The 27,898-nt window shown below is 46.0% G+C and overlaps 1 protein-coding gene across 6 annotated transcripts in view; it reads right to left on the bottom strand.

The window, feature by feature from the left end:
- The window catches only part of IGSF11 (immunoglobulin superfamily member 11), a 127,141-nt gene that overhangs the window by 93,885 nt on the left and 5,358 nt on the right, over positions 1–27,898 (bottom strand). For 2 of the 6 annotated variants that reach the window (XM_087757356.1, XM_087757360.1), the window contains exon 1: positions 17,721–17,982. The exons of 1 other annotated variant lie outside the window; for it this stretch is intronic. In XM_087757356.1, the coding sequence (XP_087613482.1) occupies positions 17,721–17,793 (73 nt within the window). In that variant the 5' untranslated portion in view covers positions 17,794–17,982. Of the gene's footprint in view, positions 1–8,098; positions 8,233–16,154; positions 16,173–17,530; positions 17,597–17,720; positions 17,983–27,898 lie in introns of those variants that run through there. 3 more of the 6 variants (XM_087757357.1, XM_087757361.1, XM_087757358.1) reach the window with 3 other exon arrangements.

Raw genomic sequence — 27,898 nt, 5'->3', positions numbered from 1 at the left:
CATGCTTCTGCACCAAGGCAGGATTTTCTACAGCTCTGCCACCCTACCAGCTGCTGACTGAACCTATTCTTAGAGGCTTTCTTCCGCAGTGGAAACTCCACACTTTCCCCAGCCAGCCTCCTCCAACAGTTGTTGACTCCTCCTGCATATAGGAGACCTCCAAGGAAGATGCAGAGCCTATAGAAGCCAACAGCACATACGACACTGGCACCTGGGAATAAGGTTGCAACTCTTTGTGTGATCGTGCTCTCCTGCAGAAATCCAAGTGAAATGAGCCCTGGGAGCTTTAATAAACCATGCGCTATCCTTACATGGAGAGCAGCCCATAAGATAAAGAATGTCTTCACAGAGTCTCTGAAGCCTTATTCGTGGTCTATTTGTATATCTGCACTGATGCTAGCGTAGATACGTCCACAGAGCACAACACACCCTTGTACATGACAAGGGAAAAACATTGCAGTTCTGCTTGGCTGGGCCCCAAGACAGGGCAGTTTTGCTGCAAACCTTTATCCTCATTATATATCTTAGGTCATGGCTACGACAGTAATAGTAATATTGCATCAACATATTGTTTTCCCTGCCAGCATCCTCAGAAACAAGCCCCTGTCATTCCCTTCCTAGAGGTGGGGAGAGGAAGGCCCAAGTGTGTGCACCCACCGCGGTGCAAGTAACCAACAGGGCAGAGGCAAGACTCATGCTCGCTCCACACTCCTCTACCACGTTCTCCAGGCAGCACCTCCTCCTGCCTCACTCCTCTCCCAGGGAACAAAAGCCTGAGAACAGGTATGAAATTCAGTCCCAGGACAAGAAAAAGCAAAAGAAAAGAAATCTGGAAGATGAATGGAAAACAGAGCATTGGTGAGGTGCTGTATTTCCCCACTAGAGAAAACAAACAAACAAAAAACAACAACAACAAAAAAAACCACAAAACCCACACCAGACTTTCCCTACCCAAGTTCCTCAGTACAGCAAAAGAAGTCCAAAAATCACACAAAACAGTGACTTGCTGCTGCTTTACTGGTGTCAACCACTGCAGGACAAAAAGGACAAGGGTGCTCAGGCACAGCCAGCCAGCCCACTGCCAACAGTCATCCCTTCGATCTCTCTGCACGCTGAATAAACACGAGTGGGGACAGGATGAAAGCAGACCCCGCATCTTTCTACCCCACACCTATCAGCGTGCTTGTGCAATAACCAAAATAGCTGCGAACTCCTCCAGTGACTTGAAGTACAGCTGCCCCATCTACTTACCAAACCATCTGCAGGAGGAGGCAAGGACATGCGGTTCTTACCCATTTTCTTTGGTGCTTATTTACTCTGTGTATCTGTATAACCACAACCAGGATTTGAAATAAAAGCCTGCTCATGCACACATACATATTCCCCTGCCCCACAGAGAGGACAGCTTCAGCCCCTATCGGTCCCCACACTTCCAATGGAAAAAACATGTGTGGGCAGGGTGGGGGGAACAGTCATGAGCAGAAGCCATGATCTGACTCTGTCAGCAGATGACTTCTATTTGCACTCGTTAGCACTGCCCTAGCATGAGCTAACACCACCCCCTCGGGTAATTTAAGTTTATAAAAAAAAATAGAGGAGAAGAGGAAAAAAAAAGCCCATATTTCTATATTTAGGAGGTTAGGATAATCGGGGTGGAAGAGCCCATCTGTTTGACGTTCACTCCAGCTGCTGTGGATGCAGAAATTTGTCTATTTTCTTTCCTTTTGCCTGCTTCAACTTGTCCTGGCTGACTGTGACAGACACACAGAGCGCCTGATGTATGGCCCCAGCCATTTAGGTCTGAAACTGTGCACCATCCCATAGGAGTCACTGCAGAACCAGTTGGCACAACCAGGATCTTTCCCAAGGAAGTGTAAAACAGTTAATTATTATTATGTTATTGCTACTGTTAATAAATCTATGTTTATAACACTGAAGAGGAAGCAATACAGAAAGGCAGAAGACAAGACACATCTTAGACCTCTATAAAAGTCAGTTTTAGGAAGGCAGCCGCCCCTCTGCCACGTCCTCCTTTTAGGATATCTCCCCATATAAAGCTGAATTTCTGCGGGATGCCAACTGATCATCAGTGGCGCTAGCCACGGGATGGAGACATAGCCACACTTCTTTTCAAGCTAACCTGTTCTGCCGTTTTCATCCCAAGGCTCTATGAAAGCAAGCTCAAGCTAAATTCAGAAGTGGCCTTTGATCTCCCACCTTCCTGAGCTGACCAGGCTCTGGTCCCAAAATAACAAGGATGCAATTGCCTCAAGCAGTCTCTTGATACTGTTCCTGTCATAGATATGAGCACTCACAGCCCTTGCAGGATTTCCCCTGTAAACCTAACGCAGTCCTACTTATTTTGCTGCTAAAGGCATCCCTGTAGTGTGTAAGGACATGTGGTAGACTGTTGGGACCATTTGCTGTTTATCTTCTCTGGTATAGGTGATTGCTTTTTAATTTCAGTGTTCATCACTGGGGTCATTAAAGGTGCTAGGGATGAGCAGTAAGCCAGGATAAATTTTACACAATTAATATTCTGACAGACCTACAAAGAGGAAAGATGACTGCTGGTGCAAAATTCGGAATTCCACGGCCAGCTTTTCCCTGCAGGGTCCTCTCCGGCCCTGGAGCTGGGATCACACAACAGGACATGGAGGAGGACAGGTGGGTGAGGAGCACAGATTGATAAATAGGAATATAGATGGGGAAAACGCATCAGCCCAGAGCCTCCCCAGTCCTTCCTGCAGCACATGCTGCTAGTCCAGCTCCAGTACTCATTTTTTCTGCCCAACAAGTGATCTCTCATCTTCCCGACCACACAGAGCTGAAACTGCCCCGCTGATTTCCATGTGTGTGAGATTGGGATCTAAGCCATCACCTAAGGGGCAACAAATGTGTCCAGGGGTCCAAAAACTTCTCTTTGGAAAAAGCCCTCCTCTCAAGTCACTTGCATACAAGGAGTCAATGGACACCGATGACCACATTTTGCAGGCTTGTCCTTGTGATATATCTGGTCTGGGTTTTCGTACAGAGCATGGCTTGGATGCATTTCCAATGACTGTGGCATAAGAAACATCTTACTCCTTTGAGCCTCCGCTCCAAAGAGGTCATTTTAGCTCTTGCAAGTCAGCAGGAACAGTTGCCCTTCCTCACCCAAAAGTCACTGCCTACTTCTGTGGCAGCCTCCCACACATCAGAGGTGGCTTTTTCCTCTTCCCAGATCACACTGGTCTGAGCCATCTGTGGTCTTCAGCTAGCTACTCCACTCAACATGCCCATGGGCATCATGGCCCACAAAGAGTTGTTTCCTTGGGACATGAGGCCCCTACACCCATCCCTCCTCTGACAGAAGAGTAAAGGCTTCAAAAGACATTACTTTTCTTTCCATAAGGTTCATGGAATTAGGTGGGCAGGTACAGGTGAGATACTCACTGCTACGGGGAAAGACCAGGCCACGCTCAACCCTGTACTAGACATGAGAGTCTCCACACAGATCAGCCCAAAGGCACAAATGGGAAGGAGATGAGGTCTCACTGGTTCACAAACCCACAAAACTAATTATTTAACTGTGCTTTGCAAGCAGGCCAACAAAACACCACCTGCGTTACAGAGCTGAAGGGTATATCACATAACTTCAGAAGCTGCTTTCCACAATGTGTAGCCTCCAAAAGATGCACAGAAAAATGTAGACCTTTCCCAGTTTATATTGTTCTGACAGCCCTTTAAGATGCTAAAGTAATTCATACCTATTCTTCGCAGACCCAGAGAAAGTTCTCCTTTCTGTGAGGGTCATTTTTGTCAAGCATTATTTAATAATTCCAAATTAACTTTTTTTTTAGAGAGATAAGCCAATAAAAGCACACAGAAAATATTCTGAAATCTGAGAAATCTTGAAAGATATAAATAAAATAGTAAGTAAAACTAATGGCTGGGGTTTGGTTTTTTTTTTAGTCCTTCATGTTATTTACCCCAATATTTAAGGGAAAAAAGCACAGAATAACACGTGGGAAACTTCAGATGAAGTGTCTTGTATTTGATGAAATCAGAAATACTGCAAGCTAGTGCAATATTTATATCATTGCCTCCTCCCCACCATCTGAAAGATGCACTACCCCATAATTGCAGATGAGGAAACAAAATTCTCTCCCATGTTCACTTTCATGAAAGATAAATTTGCTTTGTTCTATATTTTGGGCCCTAATTCAGCAAACCACTTAAACATATGCTGAAGTTCATCATTTACTGCTCTACCACTTACGCATCTACTCAAGAATACGCCTGATGTCAAGCATATGCACAGCACACTGCTGACTGTGGACCTTATATCTTTCTGCCCATTTCTGCAACTGTTCTAATTTAGTGACGTGAATGGACAAGGAAGTAACACATTTTAAGCAATTTTAGCACATGCTGGCAAAAGTGAAATTTGAACTTGCCTACCCACATAAATAATCTGAATAATTATTAAAAAGTAATAGCTGATTCTTGATATCTTTCAGAAACAGCTTAATTCTAACAATTACTTTAAGCTGTCAGGGTAGCAAAATACTTTGGTGTGAACTTTTGCTCTGCATTAGTGCCAAGCAACCAAACCTGGAGCTGAAATACTGCTCCCCTCCAAAGGAAACAAAAAAAAACCACCACCCTGCTCATAAGAATGTGGTGTGTCAAATATTATTTGTAGAAGCTATTCAGTAAGTAATTTCAAATAAGTAAAATGCAAAGAAACCACAGGATGTTCACAAACAATTTGCAAATAGAAATGGAAGAGGAATTCATTAAATAAATTATCTGCCATAAATTATTCACCTACCTCTAATCTTACTACCACTTAGACTATAAAATTCATGCCATAAAAGATACAGGACACATAACAAGGCATCATTAACTTATGCATTTCCCAGTGCTGCTTTATTTTGACTGTCCAGTTATATTATTGCATTAAGACAGTCTTTTATCTTTAATGTACTTTGAGTGTAATATGTTTTTGTTTTAAAAGCTGAGCTAAGGAGACCTGGTCTGATTTTAGACTGTGATTTGATTTTGAGCTCCAAGGCTGAATAACTCTTCAAACCCAAGAGAAGAATACAAGCTGTTCTCTGAGCAAAACTAAAACGAATGGAAATCTTACACAGTTGGCTAATTTCATGAGAGTTCCACAATCTGGGTCCCTTTCACATAAATTCAGTGAGGAGTGGGCATTTTTTTGTCTGTCAAGCCACATAGTGAACATTTTCATAATGCAGAAGGCATGCATCAGAGAGCCAAGGGGTGAGGGGGAGCTAGGAGCAGACCACAGGCAGGGGACAGCAGTGGACCAGGACCCACTGGCTCTGCACTGGATCACAGGGTCAGCAGCATCCCCACCTGAGCCGCTCTTCCCCTCCTGCAGCTGCAAGACAAGTGGACAGCTGTGCCCTGGCTCTATGGCCAGAAGAAGAAATTCCAGAAAGAAATTTAAAATACAGTATACAATTCTTTTTAGCCATGAAAACAAAATCCCAGAAAGGGTTCTCACTCATAAGCAAGGACGAAGGCAGCTTTTTCATCTTGTTTGTGTCCTGACTTGTTCTAAGTGACAGCCATACTCTGCTACTTGTTTGGTCTCTCAGCAGTTGTTTTGTTTTTATACCATATTTGTTTACTTTTAATTAAAATCATGATTGTCACTGAATTTCTCTGTTTGTGGAAAACGGATGCAAACTGTGGTGGTTATTTGGTTATGAGGAAGACAGTGAAAAAGGGTTCTTGCAGTTGTCAAAATAATCTCCCAATTTTCTCCAGAGCAAATGCTATCACTGCTGTTGGCAATGGGTTGCAATTAAATGCTGCAACCTCATAATCCATACACATTTTTACTCCTTGGAAATGAAAGAAAAGTTGGTTTTGCAAAGCTTCGTCATCCTGGACTGACTTGTAGCAGGCTTAGTCCTTGTCCCAGTGGACATCAGGTGCATTTATCAAGCCCCAGCACAGCACAGAGTTGCTACATACAGTGTTATTACACACTAGTATTTCCACAGTACTTATGAGTGCTTTAAAAGACCCTCAGAACAGGGCCAGAGGAGGCAAGGGCATAAGGTCCACTCACATCAGAGACCTTTTGAAGACTCCAGTCCCAGCGCCTGACCCACAGACCTTAAAAGGTAAATAAGCTTTACCACTGCAGTTGCTACATCAGTCACAGGGAGAATAGCTATGGTACTGCTGACAGGACTGCTTACTTTCAACATAAATTCACATCAGCTAGGCAGTTTAAAAGGAACCTGAGGGAATTGAGTGCTTAATTCCCATAGGTACCTTATAAAATCCCAATTGTAACAGAAAATGCTTTATTTTTTCCATTTCCAGAGTAAAGCCACAGCATAGGTAGAGAGTGGATAACGACGAAGGGCTGCATTTGGCCAGATGGAGATTAAGGTTCCCTTGAGCAACGAAGACAATTCTTCAAAACGCAGGAGGACCAGATCCACTCCTCTCTATCGCAGTGCCCTGGCTAGCGCGTCTCCACCATCCACGGCAAAACTCACGCAAACAAATCGAAGGCAGGCCAGTCGTGCAGCAGACCATCCTGGGCCTCTCGAGCCAAGCCTGAGTGCTAAGCTATCCCCGGCTGATCTCACAGCAGAACGCAGTGAGGCAAGGCTTTCTCCAAAACATCCTCAAGCCACAGATGGCTGAAGACTGCCACCAGCATCACAGACTGCACCCAGTATGTGAACAGGCAGCAAGCTGGAGGCAAGGAAGACACACATCAATCACGCACAGGCAATCCCCTCCCCAGTGCCCCCAGGGCCACCTCTCCAGGGGTCCTGTGCATGACTCATCATGGAGGTGGGCCAAGGCAAGAATGAGAGAAGAACCGCATTCAATTTAGTCACTGCAGATTTTCTTTAAAGACTCAAAATCAATAACCATCCAGGAGCCACTGCCATGAAAACTCAGGAGGGAAAGTATTCAGGAGGCCACTGACTAAATCAGCGAGCAGGCAGCATGCTCCCATGGAGAAGGCATGGGCTGGCAGTCAGGAGATGCAAGCTCCAACCCCAGGTTGGCCATGGAAATCCTGCATGACCATGGGCAAGGCACTTCCCATCTCTGGGCCTCAGTTTTCCCATCAGCTGCAGGATGATCTAGATAACATGGGTGTTACCTGAGTCAGTGGAGAGAAAGATTATACAAAGATTAGCATTAAAAACGTGGGTGAGTGGAGCGCAGCATAGATGTGAACGGTTCTGAAAAATATGTGGGCCTCCTTCATGCTCCTCATCTCCTTTTACAAAGTGGTTACTCAAAGCAAAAATAATATACCCTTCCTACAAAGGCAGCACACATCAGACATACATTTAGACCACTGTGCAAACAATTACTGACTTTTGTCCAAGGCAGGAAAATGGTACCCTGTGCTACAGAGGGGAAGAAAGACGAAGACATCCGAAGTCACCCTGGAGCAAAGAAAAGTAAAGGATCCAGATCTCTGGGACAGATTCAGCTGTGGTATACACACTGGTGCTAGCCACACTCAAGAACATCAGGAGTAAATGGCAAAGCTCTCATGAGCCTAATCTGGAGGTCCATCAGGTGCTGGATGGATATAGGACAAGCACTCATCTTCCTGCATGTCAAACAATCATTTCAAACCCCCAAACAAACATTAAGACACTGTAGCAGAAGCAACCCTCAGGAAGGACAAGACAAAACACCTTTTCAGTCATTTTATTTTGCAGATTTTTTGGCTTGCTTAAGCTATCCCCCTTGCCTGGCTGAGGGTGCCACATGCCTTTTTTCCTCACCCAGAAGACATCAATCTGTCACTAGGGCCAGTCACTTGTCCCTGACCCCAACATGTGTTTTCTACCCCTTCTACTTGCTCGGAGGATGGACATGGCAGCACAGAGACCCAGTAGCAGCAGGGGGGAACAGAGCCCAAATCTCCTGATCCCCAGTGCTCACAAGCAAAAAAAAAAAAAAAAAAAGAGCTCCCCCCACCTCCCCAGCACCTGGTTTCTCCCTTACATGCATAGCATCACTGCTGCTGAATTGCAGCCTCAGAAAAAGGAAAGAAAGAGGCCCAAAAGGCAGCTAGGAAACCCACCGTCCATTGGCTTCCCTCCATGCCAGGCGAGCGGGCTCCTTCTGCTGCAGTGACTTGGCAAGCGCACCTCGCTCTGACTCAGCACCTCGCCGGCACCTCCTGTCAGTTATTCCCACAAACTGCTGACGCCGGAAGGGCTATTCGCAATTAGGATGCAACACAAGCGGTGGTGGTGGGATGCCTCAGCTCCCCCCCTTCACCTGCAGTGGTCCCCTCCACTTTAGCCCTCTGGCTCAGGGCTGGAGCTCCCAGGGAGGGTGAAGGGGGGGTTAGTGCAAAAGGGCTGGAGGATGGGGACCAGGGTGGGTGGGGGAAGCCTGCCTGCATTGTACCTATTCTGTGGATAAACAGACAACTGCTGTCAATGTGGCAGCTGAAATGCAGTCTTACGAACAAAAAAAAAAAATATAAGCAGCCACTGGGAATAGGGACAAGAGCAGCAAGAACAGATGAGACTATGCAAAAAAGCTACTGAAGAACTAACACAGAGCATTCCCCAAAGAACAAGCAAAATGCAGCCTTGCTGCAACTCCGTGCAGCTGAGAAACACAAGCCTACCCTATGTGTCTGAGGCATTTTCAGTGTAGGAGAGGGAGGCACTGATTGTGAATGGAGTCCCATAATAGGGGCCCAGGGCACACCAGCTGTTTCAGGGGCAAAAGGAAGGGCTGCCCTTGACAAGCCAAGGACATGACAATTCTGCAGACAGATTGAGGCTATTCTGTCCCTCTGCCAAGTAGCCAAGGTCCTCTCAACCTCTCTGAGCCACTAGCTCCCAATACACAGCCAGAAAGCCAAGCAGGCTTGCAGCCTAGCAGCTCCACAACCAACCGAGATGTTCAGACATCAAACCCCATCAGACAGTGAAGTTCACACACTCAGCTATGGAAGTAGCCCAGCGGCCACACAAGCCCAGCAGCACCCTGCAGAAGCCCTCCGGCACCTCCTCTTGCAGGGCTTCACTAAAACAACAGGGTCTGCCACCCACCCTTCTCCTTCCCCAAGGGTCACGGTGGGGTTCAGGCCCCCCTCACCAGCACAGGCAGCAAAACACAGCAGAGTGAGCGATGCACAGGAGCTGGTGGGACCGAGAGCATTCCCTGCAGGAGCACCCAGGGACCTTTTAGTCAAGAAGCAGGACTATTTTCTGAGATACCACTTCAAAACCAAGCATTTCATAGAGTGCAGATGATGCTGATAGACCACACAGCAACACAGGTTGGTGCAGGCGGGTGTGAAGCTGGAGCAAAAGGCTCCAAGGAGCACTTTATGTTTGATGCTGAAGCCTTTAGTGAACCATTCTCTACAACATGATGCAACAACCACTTTATACAGTGCAGGAAAGGGGTGAAACAGCCATGCTAACCAATTGTTAAAGTGTCCAACATGTCTCTTAGTCCATGGTCCCACAGCTGCAGAATTCAGAGTAATGCCCTGCCTGGAAATCCAGCATGGGCAAAAGGGCAGAGACAAACTGCAAGATAAGTAATGCACAGAATCCATCTAGGTAGCCAAGGCTGAAGAGGGAGAAAAGTTAACCAAAAACCAAATCTCTCTACAGCAACCTGGATTTACCAAAGGCCCTCTGATCAGGAAGGGAATATCTACTGCACAGCACAGGAACAAAGTCAAAGAAAACAGCAAAAAACGGTGACTTCAGCAACATGTGCAGGAATTAGCTAAGTGTCACAGCAGGTTACAATTTTGCAGCATCTTAAAGAGCATAGGTAGGGCTGGGAACAGCCAGTCCCAGGGCACTCAGAAGCTAAAACACTGCAATTGATGCAAAGAGCAACCTAAGTCACAAAGTAACGATGACCGCTACATAATCAAATTTAACACCCCTGTGAGGAAAACAGTACCAGAACTTTGCATCACACCTCATAAACATTAGAAAAGACTATTACAAGCAAAAATGCTCAAAACAGCCTAACTCCAAAAGCAGGGGAATTAAAGTTGTTACACTGTACAGTGGTGTGTTGAAGCAATCTCAGTATCGTCACTGAAAAGGTACCCAGTGCCCCTGAACAAAAAACTCCCGAGAAGAAAGCAAGCACATTGTATGGTCAAACAAAAGGAACAAGAAGTCATTCAGCCTAAGAAGTTGCTTCATAAGATGGTAGCTAGGAGGGCTGAGAACAAAATTGAAGGCCAAATTGCAAAAGTCAAAAAACAATCACTTCAGTATATTCAAAGGACAAGTTGAGAACTGCTGAACAGTAGGAGAATGACATTTCTCAAGTGGCTGTGCTGCTAGCAAAGACACACAAGCTCTTGCTAAGTCAGGTGTTTCTTGAAGTTAGCAATGCTTTCCTTAAGAGAGGGTACAGGCTAACCTGAAGTTGCCGCAGGGATTTGTTAAGCCGGTGAAGTTTCCTAAGCCTCTAAAAGTACACAACAGGAGACAAACCAGCTTGATCTCTGCTCACAGGAACTTGTGCCCCTTCAATCCACTCAAATTTTGGAAGGAAAAGGACAGGACTAAGTGATTAATTTCCAGTTACTTTGAAGCATGCCTGCTAAGCCGTTCTGGGCAGGATGCCAGTTTGGTGCCAGCCCTGTCCCCTGCTTGCCTGGGGTGGGAGACACCCCCCGCCCCTTGCCCCCCCCCGATGGGGTTCATACCAAGTACAGAGCTGCTGCCCCACCACTCGCTGCCCAGGTTTGGAGGCATGGGAGCCCCTCTCCCCCTGCCCTTGCTTTGGCCCTGATTACAAGGGATTACCCCCAGGTTTCATACCAGCTCTGGGGTGGTTTAATCTATTCCTTAATATCTGGAAATAAGACAGGGAGCTGGCAAAGTGATTCGGGCTGGCTGAGACAAAAGAAGATTGAGAGAGACTTCGAAGGGATCTGACAAAGCTCAGCAAGTGGGCAGCAGAATGCAAGATGAAATTCAACATTACCAAAGGGACAGTAATAAGAACTTGAGAGAATAATCTGAACTACTCATATACCATGGGGCTCTAATTCAAATGTAATCACTTGAGGAAAATATCTTGATATCACTGTGAACAGCTCAGTGAAAACATCTGTTCAACATACAATGGTGGTCAAAAAAGCAAGCAAGTTGTTAGCGTGTCTAAGGCAGAGGCTGAAAAGGATGCTGGAAGTATTAAAATGCCACTGTGAATACTGACAGTGGCATCCTCAGCTAGAATTGCTGTGGTTACTTCTGGATGGCATACCTGAAAATACAGAAGGCACAGAAAGGCTTCATCATTCACCAGTCAGTAACACTTACTGGTCAAGCACAGTTAAAATCGGTACAATTTAATCTGGAGAGGAGCTAGGTAGAAAGAAATTATCAAATGGGTATGAAGAAGTGAACCAGGTGGTGCTTCTAGTTTTTTAAGAGAAAGACAAAAGGTTGTTCAATACAACTGAAGGGCAGGAAATGTGACCAGACATACGGAAGCTATTATGATTTTCCTTTCCTTTTCTGTTTTTGCTTTTTCTGCTTATTCTAAACACAGCCTATAATTAACTACCAGGAATGATTAGGCCATGTTATTGTAAAGTCAAGAGCTCAGCAGAAATCAGAGGCCTGCACATTTATAAGGATACTGGGAACATCCACAGATATGTCAGGTAGAATGAAAAAAAAAAAAAGAGAAAAGAAGGAAAAAAGTATAGCAGAACTACACCCTCATGCTTCCAGGCATTAGCCAACTTCTAATTAATGAGGATTAGGAAGTAATCTCCCAGTGGGCATGCAGAGAGGGTGTACCAACCCACTTGCTCCTGGCAGACACCGTTAAGATGCCAGGCAGGGGAAGAGCTGAGCCGGGACAGCCCATGCCATTCGGGAGGCTGGGGTCTGGGGGCTCAGTGGGACTGCACACCAGTCATCCCCCCCCCCCCCCCCCAACTGAAGAGATTGCAAGAGGGGGCTCGGTTACCCCAGCTCTACCTTGCTCCTGGTGGTGGGGGGGGGAAGTTTCACATCTGTTACTTTGCAAGCAGAGGGGGCTTCCCTGAGAAAAGGAGAGGGAATGGACATTTTTTTCACTCTGCATTGCTACGAGGAATACATATGACTTAGTTCATTTTATTGCAAGGAAGTGGAGCATAGGCACCTCCTGAAATTAAGAGAAAATTAGCTTGAGTAGGCTTTGAAGTCCAGAGCAATACATACACCAACCTCCTCCTAGGGCAACCTGTAGCACTGGCATGGCACCAGCCTCCTCTCTGCTAAATGTTTGGTACCAATTGCTCACTGTGGGAGTTTCGGCACCCCCCCATTGAAGCATCCAGCATTGGCCACACCACTGCAGATCAACAGTCTGACCTGACCCAGCACTGCTTAGAGAGGTCGCTGCAGAAACACACATTGTAAACAGTGTCATACCCCCCTGCAAATGACATTCCTGGCTTCAGCATTTTGAGCAAAACCAAAGACTAGATGTAATCAAGTGGAGTTCAGACATCAGCTTTCTCCTGCTGATGCCTGTGAAACACAATCTAGTTCATGTTCTCATAGCTAGGTTGACACGTGAGGATGTGACAAAAAAATGCACAAGTTTTTATCCCTAAGTAAGCAATCTGATCATTCTAATACCAAAATTACACTCGAAATTAACCTCATGCAGATATGCAAATGCACAAGAACTGCTGTGCTGCCAGGAGGAGAGCTACAGCTCTGCACGTGCACCAGTGATAGAGGCTGAGCTCGGTCTGCTAGTCCTGTTCTGACTTCTCCAGCAACTGCTCCAGAAGGGTAAACAAAGATTAACAAGGAGGCTGTGTTTCTTAAATAGAAACTTCTCTTATTTAATATGCCATATTCTGCTTCTTTTGGTGCAAACAGCGTTCTACAGCATGATGAATAAGGAAAGGACACGGGCAATGCCACGTAAGTGTACATGGTGTTTGCATAGATGAGTGAAGATGGCAAAAATACTGGACAGAGACTGTGCACAGATAAAAACCTACTTGCAGCAATTGGTGGTATCACTGTCATTTTTAAATGCCCTGTAGAAATAAAAAATAGCAACCACTAAGGCTTTTACTGTAGATACTTCCACTAAACCAAACCTAATCAAACATGAGATGTTTTGTACCATAACTGTGTTTCAACAGAAACACGTGGGAAAATTGTAAGAAATACAGAAACATCCAACTTGAGCATCTTTGGGATGAAAAGTTTTGACTTTTCACATGAAAATATCTTTGTTTGGGGTATTTTTTTGATGTTGTAATAATACAATTCCAAAGAAACACAATATTGGTTGACCTAAGACAGAAGTCCTCTCAAAAAAAAATTCCTTTCAAAACCAAAGCATTTAACTTCTATTTCCATTCAGAATGAAGCCAAATTCATCAGTCCTGATGAAACAGAACACTTGTCCTCAGCCCAGCTCAAGCAATGAAAAAAAGGCAGAAGCCAGAATGGACACAAGTGACCTCCAAAACGAGAGATGAAAACAGATAAGGAAAAAACCCACAAAAGTTCACCGTGCATAATTAATAATATCATGCTTTCTCCTTGGTGCATAAGACATGAAACATTTGTGAGAGAAAAGTGGGGTGGCATATGACTAGGAACCCCACAACTGTGACTTCTCTAAAGAAGAGGCTGGGCAGATGTCCCACCTGACAGCAGGCAAATCATTTCATCTCTGTACACTTTAGTTTTCATGCTATAAATCAAACTGCCCTCACAAAGTAAGTTTGGAGACTCTCAATTAATGTTCATAAATGACTGTGCAAACACAAGGTACTATTAACCAGGGAACTGTCTTTGTTACGCTACTGTCTGTTAAACAACCAGGAGCTAAATTTCTGTCTGAACATTTACAAAAGGGAAGGCAGCCTTAATGCTCCGTAATGAGAAAACTACAAAGACTAGGTTTTCAGTGCATGCACTTCTCCTTGAAATAAACTGTGTTACAAGCACTTTACTTAAAAAGCACAATGACAGTAGCATCCTGCTAAATATAGATGACTCACCACAATTTAGTAGTGAACATCCCTAAAGAGTACCATTACAGTATTGCTTAACCTGCTGCATAAATTTAAGCATTCTCCTGTGGTTACAGTTTGGACCAAGAAACTCGGGACTACTACCAGCATCCACTGACCTTCACCCGGTCACGAAGCCTCTGAGCCTCACTTTCTCCATCTGTACAGTTGGTATAATAATAACCTCATCTCCCCAATGAAGGCAGGAAAAACGATTTCTAAGTTTCTTAATGAGCTGTTTATACCACACTCTGTATATCCATACTACTACTGAGCAGCTAAATATAGCTGTTCTCGAGGCACTTCAAGATCCCTCAGAGAAAAGCATCTTACAAAAGAAAATTGGGTTTTAGGCAATACTGAAGAAACAGAGATAAAGAATCAGTTTCCAAAATAAGGGAAGGATGTCCACTTCAGAGACACAAGAAGTGGTTAATGCATCTGTGCCTACCGCTGGAGACCAAGGTCAGGCTGTGAGCAAAATGATTTATCTACACATCACAAAGCCACACAGCTTGACACAAATGGCAATCTGTTCCAAAAAAAAACCCAAATGCATAAGCATGGATGAGCAAGTCCTCTCCTGCTAGGGCTGAGGCCCTGGTGCAGGGCTGGGCAGGATATGGGGGCTAACACAAGGGTGCCGCAAGGCTGAACCTTAAACACTCAGTTTCAGCTGTGGTAACCTCAGGCTGCTAAGAGGGTGACTTCAGGTGAGGACTAGAAAAGTTGCGTGAGAAGTTGCAGACCTGCTGTTGCATTGATGCACCACTGCCAGGTGCACACACACCTCCTACCCTGATCTTGCAAGATCCAGCTGCAACGGACTGTAACACACCAACATCTCACCTGTTGCGATACTATGTCACAGGATCCAAACACCACACAGTTAAAAAGTTGGTTCTGCAGCTTAGCTGTACCCTGATGTGTGATTTCTAACACGTTTGACAATTTGCAGTATGCTATTTCTGGCTACATAGCAGGATTGATTTGCAATCACAGGTTTGGTTTCAAAGCTCTAAACAGAATTCCCTCCTATCTTTCCTTAAACTTCTCTAGGGAGCCTGAAAAATATTATTTCTGCAAAAGTTATTGTGCTCATAATGCTTTGGAGGGAAAACAGACACTGCCCCTGCCCCAAGAGCATTAAACATGAATATTATAGGCCCAAAGAAAGCAGTCATCTAGCTCCAGTTAAAAAGAATCACTGCTATTCTACAAATTGCAAAACAACGTAAGAAAATGGGACTATAATACTTGATTGACATTCCACTACAAAGTCTGACTGTATTTTATCACAGGCACCAAGTGTGAGAATGACAAAATGACCTCCAGGGACCTTTTGTCCCCACCACTTTTCATTTATTTGGCATTAAGTATTTCTTCTGTTTATACACTCTTACAGTTTCTGATCCTTTAACTTTTAAACCTTTCACCTTTCATTTAGGCATCACTTCGCATACGACACCGCCATTTTTCTTCTCTATCCTCTAAACCAATCTAAAGCCTCAAGAAGGAAAAAAAAAATCCCTCTTCCTAACCACACTTGGCAACCCAGAGCAGAAATATGCTTACTGATCTTCTGCAAATGTTGTTCAGAAAAAACTCTCCCACTTTTATTTCAGCTTTCATGAGTATATATCTGTTCCTTATACCGTATCAGGGTTTTCTTTTCAAATTCAAGAACAACCGAAAATATGGTCACTGTGTAACCCAGAAGTAACTGAGTACCACAGCTATTTTCATCTACTACCATCTTCTAAAGGCTTTTCCTAAGACAAAAAGAAAAAAAAACACCAAGCTCGAGACACAGGTGGTTCCTTTAGGTAATCTTTAAGCCTTAAAAGGAAAGCACATGAAAAAGTATTACACTATTGCAGATGAATATTTCATGGAAAGGTGTGTTTCTGTGCCTCATTATCTCCATTGCCATTGTCCCCACATGCCCTCAACCAAAAAAAGAAAATTAAGTATTGAGTCAATCTTTTTGCCTAAAGAGATAATTAAACACCCCTTTAATTTTAACCTTAAATCTGGTTACTGCTATATGTTTTTGCAAGGATATCATCTACAGAAACACTTTATCACTTACATGCCTCTAACCGCAGTAGGCACAGTAACTTTTAGCCAGTTACACCTTTGCAATGTCTGCAGACAATTGTGGCAACAAGAACCTGAGAGTCATTGAACTCACTTTCGAAACTGGGAAAAGTTCAACAAGTAAACAAACAGCATGAAGTGTGAAACAGCTGAGATTATTTCTTTCAATTAAATGTTAATAAACTTTTTTCCATAATTCATCTCTTTGAAGTCAGCAGGTGCAATTTCCATTTAACACATGCAACTCGGGCTCCCAAAATGTTTTCTGAGGATGGGGCTCAGGGTGCTCTCGAGGCTGAGGCATTTGTGAAAAGTTCACCTTGTCCATCACAAGACTTGTTTCTCGGCGGGTCCTGTGCAGGAAGGAATGGCCTGCTGCACCTCACAGGGAGCGAGAGCCAGGCACGGCTACCCAAGTAGGAGACTCCATCCAGATCCAGACCACAAGGAAGCTTCATCCAGACTTTGCTGAGAGGTCTCTGGTCTTCTTGTGGGAGATCCCGTCATTTCTTACTGTCCTCCTGCGCTCTCAGGGATTGCTTGCAGCAGGTCTCCCAGTTTCCCAGCTGCAGAGGTGGCCAGCAGCAGTGCCCAGCTGGCTCAGCAGAGCTGCGCACTGCTCGCTACTGAGCGGACCTCTGCAAAACTACTTGGTGGACCTCTGCACAAACGAGCAGACCCGAGGGAAAACTACCTTGTAGACAACCTCAGCAAAACATAGCTGAACAGGGCCACTCTAAAGTTCGGCATTACTTGAAAGAAGGCATCACCACCTGATCAACAGATGAGTCTCAACATTTTGCACTCTGTAGCTCCTTCTGTTGCCCTTACCACAGCATCTCCTAGTGCTCTCCCAGCAATGCACTGAGCAACGTGAGTAGCATCTGTCACATGCAATTTGTTCCCTCTCCACACCGAGGACCGGGGTACGCACCTTATTTCAGAAGGGCTTCTGGGGGTGGGAGCTGATGGAGTTGTTTGGGTCTCTCCACACCCCCAGGGGCAGGCACTTATCTTAGAGCTGAAGGAACCTGCCACGCACCTGGGAGGAGAAGGCAGAGGGGACTCCTGGGTGACATGGAGGGCTCTGGGCAACCTGTCACCATCTCTGCAGAAAGTTCCCCGCTGCCTCAGGGCCTGAAGGATAGATCAGAGTTTTCCTTTCCATCCAGGTGAGGTGGGTGGAAAGGGGCTAGGCCCAGACAGCTAAGCATGACACGAAGCCCAGTTTAAAGCAAGTTTTACAGCACCGTAAAGGAAAAAAAAAAAGAATAGAATAATAGTGAGAAGGATGGTGCAGGGGAGGCAGCAAGAGGAGCTGAGCGGAGCAGTGCTCCTTCCCCACGCCTGCCTGGCAAAGCCACTCACCCGCCGCCGCATTTCCGAGCATCACCGATGGGACCGCAACCAAAACTTCCCCACCGGCGGGGCACGGCCGTGGGGTCGGCGACGGGGATGGGGCGGGCGGGGAAGCCCGCCCGCCCCATCCCCGTCGCCGACCCCACGGACAGGGCACGGCCGTGGGTACCGCTCCCCGCTCCACCCGTGCGGCACTCACCTCGCAGGGCCAGGAGCGCAGCCAGGGCTACCGGCACCCACCTCCCGCCTCCTCCGGGCCGCCGCCGCGTCATGCCGGGCTGAGAGCGGGTCACCGAGCCCTGCTTTTCCCCCGCAGGTTGATGCCGGTGTTGCTGCTGCCGCCGCCGTCCCGGGACCGATCGCCCGCTTACGGCGAGGCTCCGCCGTGCCCCAAGCCCCGCTCGCCCGGGGAGGGCGGCAGAGGAGGCGGCCGGCCCGAGAGCGCAGCCTGGCGGCCCCGAACCGCCCCCGCAACCCGCCGGGCTGCGGTTCTCACCCCCCGCACGGCACAAGCGCGGCCCGTCCCAGCACGCAGAGCCACAACCCACCACCCTCCTTCCCCGAGCGGGCCACCTCCAAAATCAGGTGTCCCCCACCACCACCACCCTGCCGCATCCGTAGGGATGCTACGCGGGCCAGGGTGAGGAGTCCGCGGTCCAGCACCAGGCTGGAGATTGCACCCCCGCAGCTTCTCCGGATCATCGCGGGGGGCTTTTTCTACAATGCATGGAAGCAGAGGGTGGCAGCACACAGAAAATGATTTGGGACGGGCTGCATGGGACCAGACGCTGCTGCAGTGCACAGTATAAACATTGCTGGCTTGTTGTTCAAAGGTATAGAATCATAGAATCGTTAAGGCTGGAAAGGACCTCCAAGATCGAGTCCAACCTGTTAATCTAACTGCCTGGTCCACCTCAAAACCATAACTCTGCTATTCAGGAGAGCAGGAGACATGAGTGTTCAGGAGCCCTAAAAATCAGACCAAGGTATCTCTGAAGGGAGTAAGGCAGTTCTTGGAGTCGGGGTCCCACAATACTACATAACACAAGAACAGCCAAGGGTGTCATTTAGGATCAAGAGCTTAAGTAATTGCAGTCCTTAAGGCTACAGAGGAAAAAAAAATCAGTCCATCAAAATCCAGCACACTAGACATCAAGCATGCATGTAGAGGGTGGGAAGGGAGGAAAGGAGCCCTTTACAAATTTAGGGTGGTCATTTGGGGAAAGGCTCAAAGCAGAGAGCTCACACTGACTGACTCCTTCCACATGCCCAGCTCCCTGTCTAAGTCTGACCACATTAGTTTTGCTTTGTGAAAGTAAGCAGTTTGGTTAGGAAAATCCTCTAACGATTCTGCAAAGTGTACGATTGCTTCATTCCCCTACCCAAAGTTTGCTCCAAAGCATAGCCATGCAGCCTTTGCATCCTGCAGGCAGCCAGTCCACCTTGTGAAGCTTCTCCCTACTTCCTTCCCAGCCAGAGGCTCTGGGAGCATCCCCATGCCCAGCCTACTCTATTCCTCAGCACCTCTCAGGTTTCTGCCTCCTCAGTCACCTCAAAAGCTGCATTGACCCTTTATGTGCCTGTGTTCCCACTGAGAAAGTGGGAGCTGCACCTGGGAGCAAAGACGACAAGGAAAAGCGTCCAGGGTAGCAGAGCAGAAACAATCAAGAAACAAAAAAGGTAAGCTGGTGCCTGTGGAAACAGTAAGTGCAAAACTGGCTACCATCTAATCAGCCTAGGCTAAGCTCTACCTTGCCCAGCATCAAGCTTTGGCACCCTTTACCAGAGGAAAGGTTAAAAACATCACCCCAGCAGTCCAGGTTTACTGATTTTCTTGGTTCCAGAAAAAAAAAATACTATGGGAGGTGCAATAGCTGACCTGTCCTTATCAGGCAGCAAAACTCCTGCTGATTCCCACGTGGGCTGGGATTTCATTCAATGAGGGGTGGCACAACAGAGCGAAAAGGCACCGCATGGTCATTCAGGGGATGTAGCCCCAGTCTCTTTCCAGGTCTGTCAGGTGCCTGCTGCACATCCTCAGGCGTCAAACCTGAGAATGTGGACAGTCTCATAGGTCTAGTGCTCCACTCCAGCCCTGCCATGGGCAGGCAGGCTAAAAGATAGTTTTGCTCCATTAAGGAGCCAGCTCTTGGCAAAGGCTCAAGCAGCTGAACCATAACACTTCATGGGAGCACCAAAGGGAGAGTCATAGCCCAGCCGTTTCCCTCATTCTCCAGCAATATGGGGACTGAAGTCCTCTCAGACTCCCTCAGATGGCTTCTTTCCTTCAGCTGACCTGCTGTATTTTTCATCTAGAAAAATGCAGCAGCTCCAAGAGACCCCCATCATTGTGGGTATGTGCAGTGACCACCTGGAGGAATGCAATGAGTATGTCCGCACTCCTAACTACAATAAAAGCCCATGAATGTTTCTTGCCAACCATAACCTCCTTCACCAAAGTCAAGGGCAGAGAGCACAGAGCACGCTGGGCACAGTGGCCTGCCGCTACCCTTACTCCTTCAGATAACCTCCAGGGATGAAAAGATGCAAAGACAAATCAAGTAAAACCACAAAAAAATTGCATATTCTCCCTCAGACTGCCGCACTGCCTTCCTGATCTGCCAAGTCTTGGAAGCTCTCTTGACCTAATGGAAATAAGTGTGGGTTTTTTAGTATAAGGACACACTGCATTTGGCAAATACCATCCCAGCTCGCCTTGGACTGTTCCTTGCATCCTGCTGTGCATCAGCTGGCAGGTAAACAGCAAAGATCAGTTCACCCTGTACAGTGGCTGAATTAATGTGCTTCCTAAAGAGCGCGGTGAGCATAATGTGAACCAAGGGCTTGGTGGTCAGAGAAAGCATTTCTGCCCAGAATGGACCCAAACGACTCCCTTCTGACCCAAGCTGGTAGGAGCAGGGAGTATTTTAATCACCTTTAGGATCTGGTCACCATAGCAGATACTATGTCATACCTGCATAACAGTGACACAGCAAGTGACTTTAGCTGCTTCTTGCAGCAACAGCAAGAACAATGTGTGGCTACGCTCCAGAAGGATGGAGCAGCCACAGGGAATAATAATCTTCAGATGCACCAATCAGTCCTCTCACCCTGGCTCCCTCTCCACCTTACCACCACTTCCAAAAATAGCTTGCAGATTGTACAGAAAGGACGTGGACGAGGAGATATTGTTCCTGGAACTCTGAATTTCCACTTGAGTTGCCCTTGAGCCTTTCCCAAAATACTAGGCTTATGCCAACCATTTATTCAGTCAGTGCAGCACACTCCAGCCGGTTAGATGCCAGAGCTACAAGCAGACATATATTTGCTGCTCCAGCAGTCTATTTTCCCACCAGTGAGTGTCTATACCTCTTCCTTGGCACTGATGGAATAGCACATCATGGCTAGAGGAGATACTTTTGCAATATCCCAAGCATCAGATGCTGGCAGGTGACCACTGCAGGACTCGGTTGTGTTACATTGCTCACAAGAACAGACATGGGATCCTTAAACTGAATGGTCAAGATATTTGCCAAGACTTTACATGCTAGGCTGGACAAGGACAGAAAGAGAAAAATGAAACCACTCCCACCTGCTTTTTCTTTTGAAAGAATTATGATGAGTAATGCAATTCTCATGTCTCAGGGAAAAACATCTTTCTGAATCAAATTTGAGAAGGCAGCTTTTTTCCAGGATGATTTTTTTTTCCCTTTTCCCTTAACATGGCTCTGAAAAAAACAGTGGGGATGCAGTTGGGTTCAAGAGTTGCAATAGATGCCAAGTCTTACATCACCTTTGCTGTCTCCCAGCTTGTTACTGGGTCATCTATTGTCAGATGGGAATTTATTGAAGGTGACATTGGTTACAAATTGATCAAAATCAGCTTCAGTGAAGTGTCCTTCCAAGATATAAAGAGACGGATAAAATTCACTCAGTTGATCATTAATAACTTCAGTCTGTGGAATTGGTTATCTTCTTTTGACAGAGGAAATAGAGTTTGCAGATTGAACTGTTTTAATACTATCCAAGAAGAAATATGACAGAGCTTCAGAGATACAGAGATAGATAATTGGGTGTACCTTTTCAATAAAAAAACTAAAACAAAACCCTAAATTTATTTTGATGATGTATACAAAACAGATGTCACTAACCAGAAGAAGAAATAGCAATACTCCTGTCAACTCTTCTATCCCAGGAGATTTTTTTCGTCCTAAACACAGGGATGGTTATGTGGGAATACTGTCCCAAGTACAAAGGTTTGTGCTTTTGAAAGCCTGCATACTGGAATCAGCAGGAGCCTTGGACAGAGAGAGGTGGGTATTTACTGGTTTACTCTCATCTGCCCTCACTGTCCAGAGTCAGGCACAGTCCAACACAGGCACCGTGAGTCTGATGCATTGCCAATGTAGGCTTTCAGGCAAGTGCTGCCCGTGTGTCAGTCAGGATAACCTGATCCCTGCCACAGCAATGACCTCTGCTTGTATGTCGGCCACATAGTGAGACCTCAGGAATATCCAAGTAGAACCAGCCCTAAAATAACCAGCAAATTTCCATACTCCTTTGATGCCAGATGTCAGGAGCAGATTTGCCCATGGAAACTCAGGTGGATTAGGTGTACTTTCCAATTTCTCAGTGCTGAAGTAGACCACTGCACTGTTTCTTTCTCCAAGGCTGCTTTGACCCACACCTCAAGAGCCATCTCTCTCTGCCTGTCCCCACTTCATGGGAAGGGAGCCATACAGCCAAGCTTTACAAGCACCCAGGAGTTGGGCTGAGGCACTGCTTCCCCTAGACCTTCCCACCCTTGTGGGCACACTGGTTTGTCTGGTTTCTTCATCACAGGCATGTAGTACCTGCAACAGACTGGCTTGGCTTAGTGCACTGCAAGGTGCTCCTTTCCTCAGGAGCACAGGGATTAAGTGCATTTATGCACCCCACGCCTGTGATTTCCGACCACCCCGAAACATCCCAATGCACTTTGAGCTAATCCACAATCTTGTCAAGTCTCTCCATCTTTTCTACATCCTCTGAGTTTTCCTTGGCTGCTCCCACAGTAAAAGCAAACCTCCTCAGCTACAAAATCATCTCCTCTCTCTTTCTCCTGCCCAGAGACCCTCTGTGTTTCAGTGTACATCTACAAAACCAAAGCTTTTTATTCAACATTTTAAAATCCTTCATCTCTTTCTCACTCCACTCCCCTAAACCCAGGCCACACAGACATGTTTGGAACAAATTGCTCTCCAAGGCTTCAACTAAATCTTTTCTTTGGACACGTTGTTCTTGCTGTGGTTAACAACTGTCCATTGTACCCTGTCAGACAGAGGCTGCCACCCCTGTTAGCAAACAGTGGATGCTGCATCCACATAAAAGCATTTCATAATGCTGCCATTTACATAATAACTTTCTAAATTGTACATCAACAGATTTCACCAAATCATTACAGTAGGTGAATTAAATCTTCCACTAAACACCAGCAAATGGTGGTAATGACAAGTCCTCTAAGTAGCACACCCCATAAAGCTCAGAAAATGGAAATCAATCACTCTTCCCATTTTTTTTCCCCAGAACTGCTGAAAGAATTTATTACACACAGCTGTGACAGAAAATAAATAGATGACAAAATTGAGAAGAAATACACTAAAGTTAGGACTCATGTGGACATATTCCTGCAGTTGTGATACAAAATGGGTCTTCAAGAATCTTGTTTAGTAGCAGTGTTGCTGTGGCTGTGATGGTCTAAAGATATGTGAGATGCAATAACTTCTACAGATAAGCAATAACTTTTACTAGACCAGCTGATGTAGCTGAAAAATATCAACACACTTTTGGGCACATTGACCTGAAGAAGGGCTTCCACGCCTGAAAACTCATCTGTTTTTTCCTTATTACATCCGCTGGTCTAATAAAAGATATTGCAGCTTTCTGCATTTCTTAACTGTTTGATGTTCATTGGCAACTATAACTATACATAATGTTTTTCAGCTACTTGCTTGCTTTTTCCTATGAGGACTAAAAATGAATAGAGTCCAGGAAAACAAGAGGCTAAAACCTTTGCACCAGTGGACATACAGCCACTTCACTTAATCTTGGTGTCGTTAATGGTGTCTGTATCAATAATTTACTGGATTAAAAGTTATTTTTGCAAGTTATCCAGAAAGGCCAGAAATATCCCACATAATGGTGAAAACCCCAGGGAAATACAGGACAGTCTGGAGAGCACAGGGCAGAGACTTCCACATTCAGCAAACACCAACTTTGCCAAGTCCATAGAGCAATGCAGGTATCTCTGTAGCACCCTCACAGCTGCTCACAATTCAGGAGGGTTGCTTGGCTCAGGGACTACAATATTGTCTACATTACTCTGCAGCTGAGCAAAGCATCATTACAGAGAAGATCATTCTGGAAGTTATTGAAAAACACCTGAAAGACAATGCAGTCATTGGCCGCAGCCAGCACAGGTTCACAAGGGGAAAGTCCTGCTTGACAAACTTGATTTCCTTCTCTGACAAGATTACCCACCTAGTTGACCAAGGGAAGCCAGTCGATGTAATCTTTTTGGACTTCAGTAAAGCCTTCAATACTGTCTCTTACAGTATCCTCCTGGACAAAATGTCCAGCATACAGCTGAATAAACACATAATGCAATGGGTGAGCAATCAGCTGACGGGTCAGGCTCAAAGGGTTATAGTTAATGGGGTTACATCGGGCTGGTGACCAGTCACTAGCGGGGTTCTGCAGGGACCCATCTTAGGGCCAGTACTCTTTAATATCTTCATAAATGACTTTGATGCAGGACTTCAAGATTTGTTATCAAAGTTTGCCGATGACAAAATTGGGAGGAGCCATTGACACTCTCAAGGGCAGAGAGGCCCTGCAGAGAGATCTGGACAAATTAGAGAGCTGGGCAATCACCAAGTTATGAAGTTCAAGAGCAAGTGCCAGATTTTGCACCTGGGACATGACAGCCCTGGATGTACATACAGACTGGGGAACAAGAGGCTGGAGACCAGCCCCATGGACAGGGATCTGGGGGTTTTGGTCGATGGCAAGTTGAACATGAGCCAACAGTGTGCCCTGGCAGCCAGGAGGGCCAACCATGTCCTAGGGTGCACCAAGCACTGTATTGCCAGCCAGTCAAGGGAGGCAATTGTCCCGCTCTACTCTGCACTTGTGCAGCCTCATCTTGAGCACTGTGTGAAGTTTTGGGCATCACAATACAAAAAGGATACAAAGCTACTAGACAGTGTCCAGAGGAGCCACAAAGATAGTGAAGGGTTTAGAGGGGAAGCCATACAAGGAGCAGCTGAAGTCACCTGGTCTGTTCAGCGTGTAGAAGAGGAGACTGAGGGGAGACCTCATCACAGTCTACAGCTTCCTCACAAGGGGAAGAGGAGGGGCAGGTGCTGATCTCTTCTCCCTGACAACCAATGATAGGACCCAAGGGAACAACAGGAAGATATGCCAGGGGAGGTTTAGGTTGGACATTAGGAAAAGGTTCTTCACCCAAAGGGTGGTGGAGCACTGGAACAAGATCCCCCAGGAGGCAGTCATGGCGCCAAGCCTGACAACATTTAAGAAGCATTTGGACAACACCCTCAGACATATGGTGTGAATTTTGGGGTTGTCCTGTGCAGGGATAGGAGTTGGACTCGATGATCCTTGTGGGTCCCTTCCAACTCAGGACATCCTATGATCTCTGTTGGACTGAGGCAGGAGAGCGCTCAGATCTTTGGTATCCACAGTGCAATCTATCCATAGATGAGATAGGTGACCCATAAAGTGATGGGAGGGGGGTATTACTGGTCTAAAGGTCAATTTGGGCAGGGTTTTCCACCTATAATCATGATGCTACTTATTAGCATCATACCAAAGTGACTGTTAAATTTTGGGAAGCATGGACCTCACCCCTGCCTGTCAGCACTTTCATGTGAAAAGTGCTCAGCATCTTCTGGATCTGCCCTTGATCCTCTGAATCAGGGAGCCAGCCACATCAAGGGCAACTCCTCCAAAATCTAGGCAGCCATGTGGGAACAATTGAAATCTTCTGTTTAGAAGATTTCATATAAGAAAGATTTCCTATATATAAAGAATAAAGAAATAAGGACAAAACACAAAATTGCACTTTGACATGACCTGCTGTTTAACATTTCTCATTGCCCATGCTCCACTTCAGACTCAAACCTCTCCTTGTAGCAGCATTTGCTGTGCTGCTGGGAAGCTGCCCCGAGCCCATGCCAGCTGATCTTCCTTTCACCTGTTCTGGAAGGAGTCTAAACCACCCTGTAAGTCACTGCTGACAGGAATGCAAGTTTCCAAGTTATTATTGACAGTATAGCTTGCTGTTGCTTAGTGTTAGCCATGGGCCACATGGTATTTGTCAGAGCACATGGCACCTGAGGAGTTACTGTTAACTTGGATGGACACAAATTTAGCTCTGCTGAACATACTGCTTTGGCACAATATGCCATGCCTTCCTATGCAGGGCAGGGTGCGCATAATTCACATTAGCCTGGGCCAGAAAGGTTTTGTTTCACAGCAAAGAGACAGAGAGCAGAACTGTCTAAAAGACACCTTACCATGCTCACTGCATAACAAAACAGTCATCAGGTGAGTCCATCAGGGTCAGGATTTAAGCCAGAGAAGGAAGTCATCAGGGCTGACTTAAGGACAGTGAGAAGGATTAAACTCTGCCCTCACCAGACTCCAGAGCCAGGAGGCCCTAAGAGCCTGAGCCAGCAGCTACTGTCAGTAAGGAGAGGAACAGCTCCATGTATAACACAAGGCAGATTTGCATCTGCCACCACAGTCACAATGACAAAAGCTGAATTTTCAAAATATGTTCACCAATGCTCTTTCAAATGCCCATTTGGGGATTATAATCCTAGTGTCCACCTCAGTTAATTAACACGGAGCAGAGTACAGCCTCCCCCTCCATTTTGGACTAGGTCTTTAAATAAGTTGGTAAGTAGGATTTGTAAGCAACATTTTCATGCTCATAAGTAGCCCAGACACTGTAGTCCCAAGCAAAGACAGTGCTAACTGCCAGAAGGTTTTGTTGCTGAATCTACTCCCAACCAATTTTTACTTCCCTTTATGCATATAGCGAGACATTTTCTTCTCCCTCCATTGCACAAAACAGACATTATAGCTGGCAATTACAGCACCGACACTAAAAACCTCAGCAGACTCAGAGAAGGAAGTGTCCTCTCAGTCCAAACCATGTGTTCGCCAGGTCAACGCAGGAATGCAGCTACAGTCCTGCTATTTGCCTTTAATTGTGAACATAGGAGTTGTCAGCCCTGCACCTTCCCTCACCCCTGCCTTCGTTTAGTGGTGCTTAAAAAGTGCACGCTTAAAAAGCAAAGTTGAGTTATCCAAGTGCAAAGGAAAGCCTCTTTAATTAGCACTCAAATCAAAAGAAGGCAGGAAAACAAATGAAAAAGCATAAAGTGATTTAACATTTCCAAGTGAATTTCCTGGACCTTCCCCTCCTCCCTCCACATTTTTTTTTTTTTGCTGAATCTACCAAGACAACAGCCCCTTTGGGCCAGTTGGACTGAAGAGCACTGTCTGTAAAGCACTATGTTGTGACTGCCAGTTCATTTCACCCTGACGGCACTGATCTATACCAGTGCCTGGTCAAGGATTAAACCCTCCATCAAGTTTTAACAGCCCCTTGTCCCTTTAACAGTCCGATTTTGAGCAGGAACCCTTCTTAGACCCTGGATGTCTCTATGGTAACACAACAAGATCGTTTTGTTCTCTCACAGCATTGTGTGCATATTGAAAAGCACAGTTAAGATATTTTCAAGTGGAGAGTCCAGATCAGCCAATTCTGAAGCCTCGCAAGAAAAATGATTATGCAAATTAAACTCCTAAAGGTGAATGGCAATGAATGCTTTCAACAGCAATACAGTTACAGTGTGAGAAATGAGAGCAGTGGTCTCAGCGAGGTGCCTCGCTCAGCAGTACAAAACCCACTACACCAGTTGCCTTACTTTTTGCTTATCTTAGCAAAATGGTCTGGGACAGAACGGGTCACACTGGCAAAAGCATTTCTGGGTTTTGTGGCTGTTGCTGCAGCACAGCAGAGACTAAGCATAGCCACTGTATGCAGAAATCAAGTCTCCAGGAATCCTAACAGGGTCCCTCTCACATCAAGAGAAAGGAAATAAAGATTGAAAAGGCCAGATGTAGCAAGTAGAGCCCTGAGTTCAGGACTGGACTAGCAGAGGCAGCAATTTAAGTGTCTGCTTGCCACCACTCTTCGAGTAAAACCTCATCTCTTGTTTCCCTAGTGCCATCCGGCTTCGCGTTGGCAGCAGTCTGTGGTATCTCTCACTTGCTGTTTTTTCCAGAAAAGCTTGGTCTCATGGA

This window comes from Nipponia nippon, unplaced genomic scaffold (assembly GCF_047370975.1).
Source record: "Nipponia nippon isolate SJK-2023a ecotype South Korea unplaced genomic scaffold, ASM4737097v1 scaffold_2, whole genome shotgun sequence".
Lineage (NCBI taxonomy): Eukaryota > Metazoa > Chordata > Aves > Pelecaniformes > Threskiornithidae > Nipponia > Nipponia nippon.
Note: the sequence above shows the minus strand (reverse complement) of the source record. Positions and strands in the feature narration are given on the sequence as shown.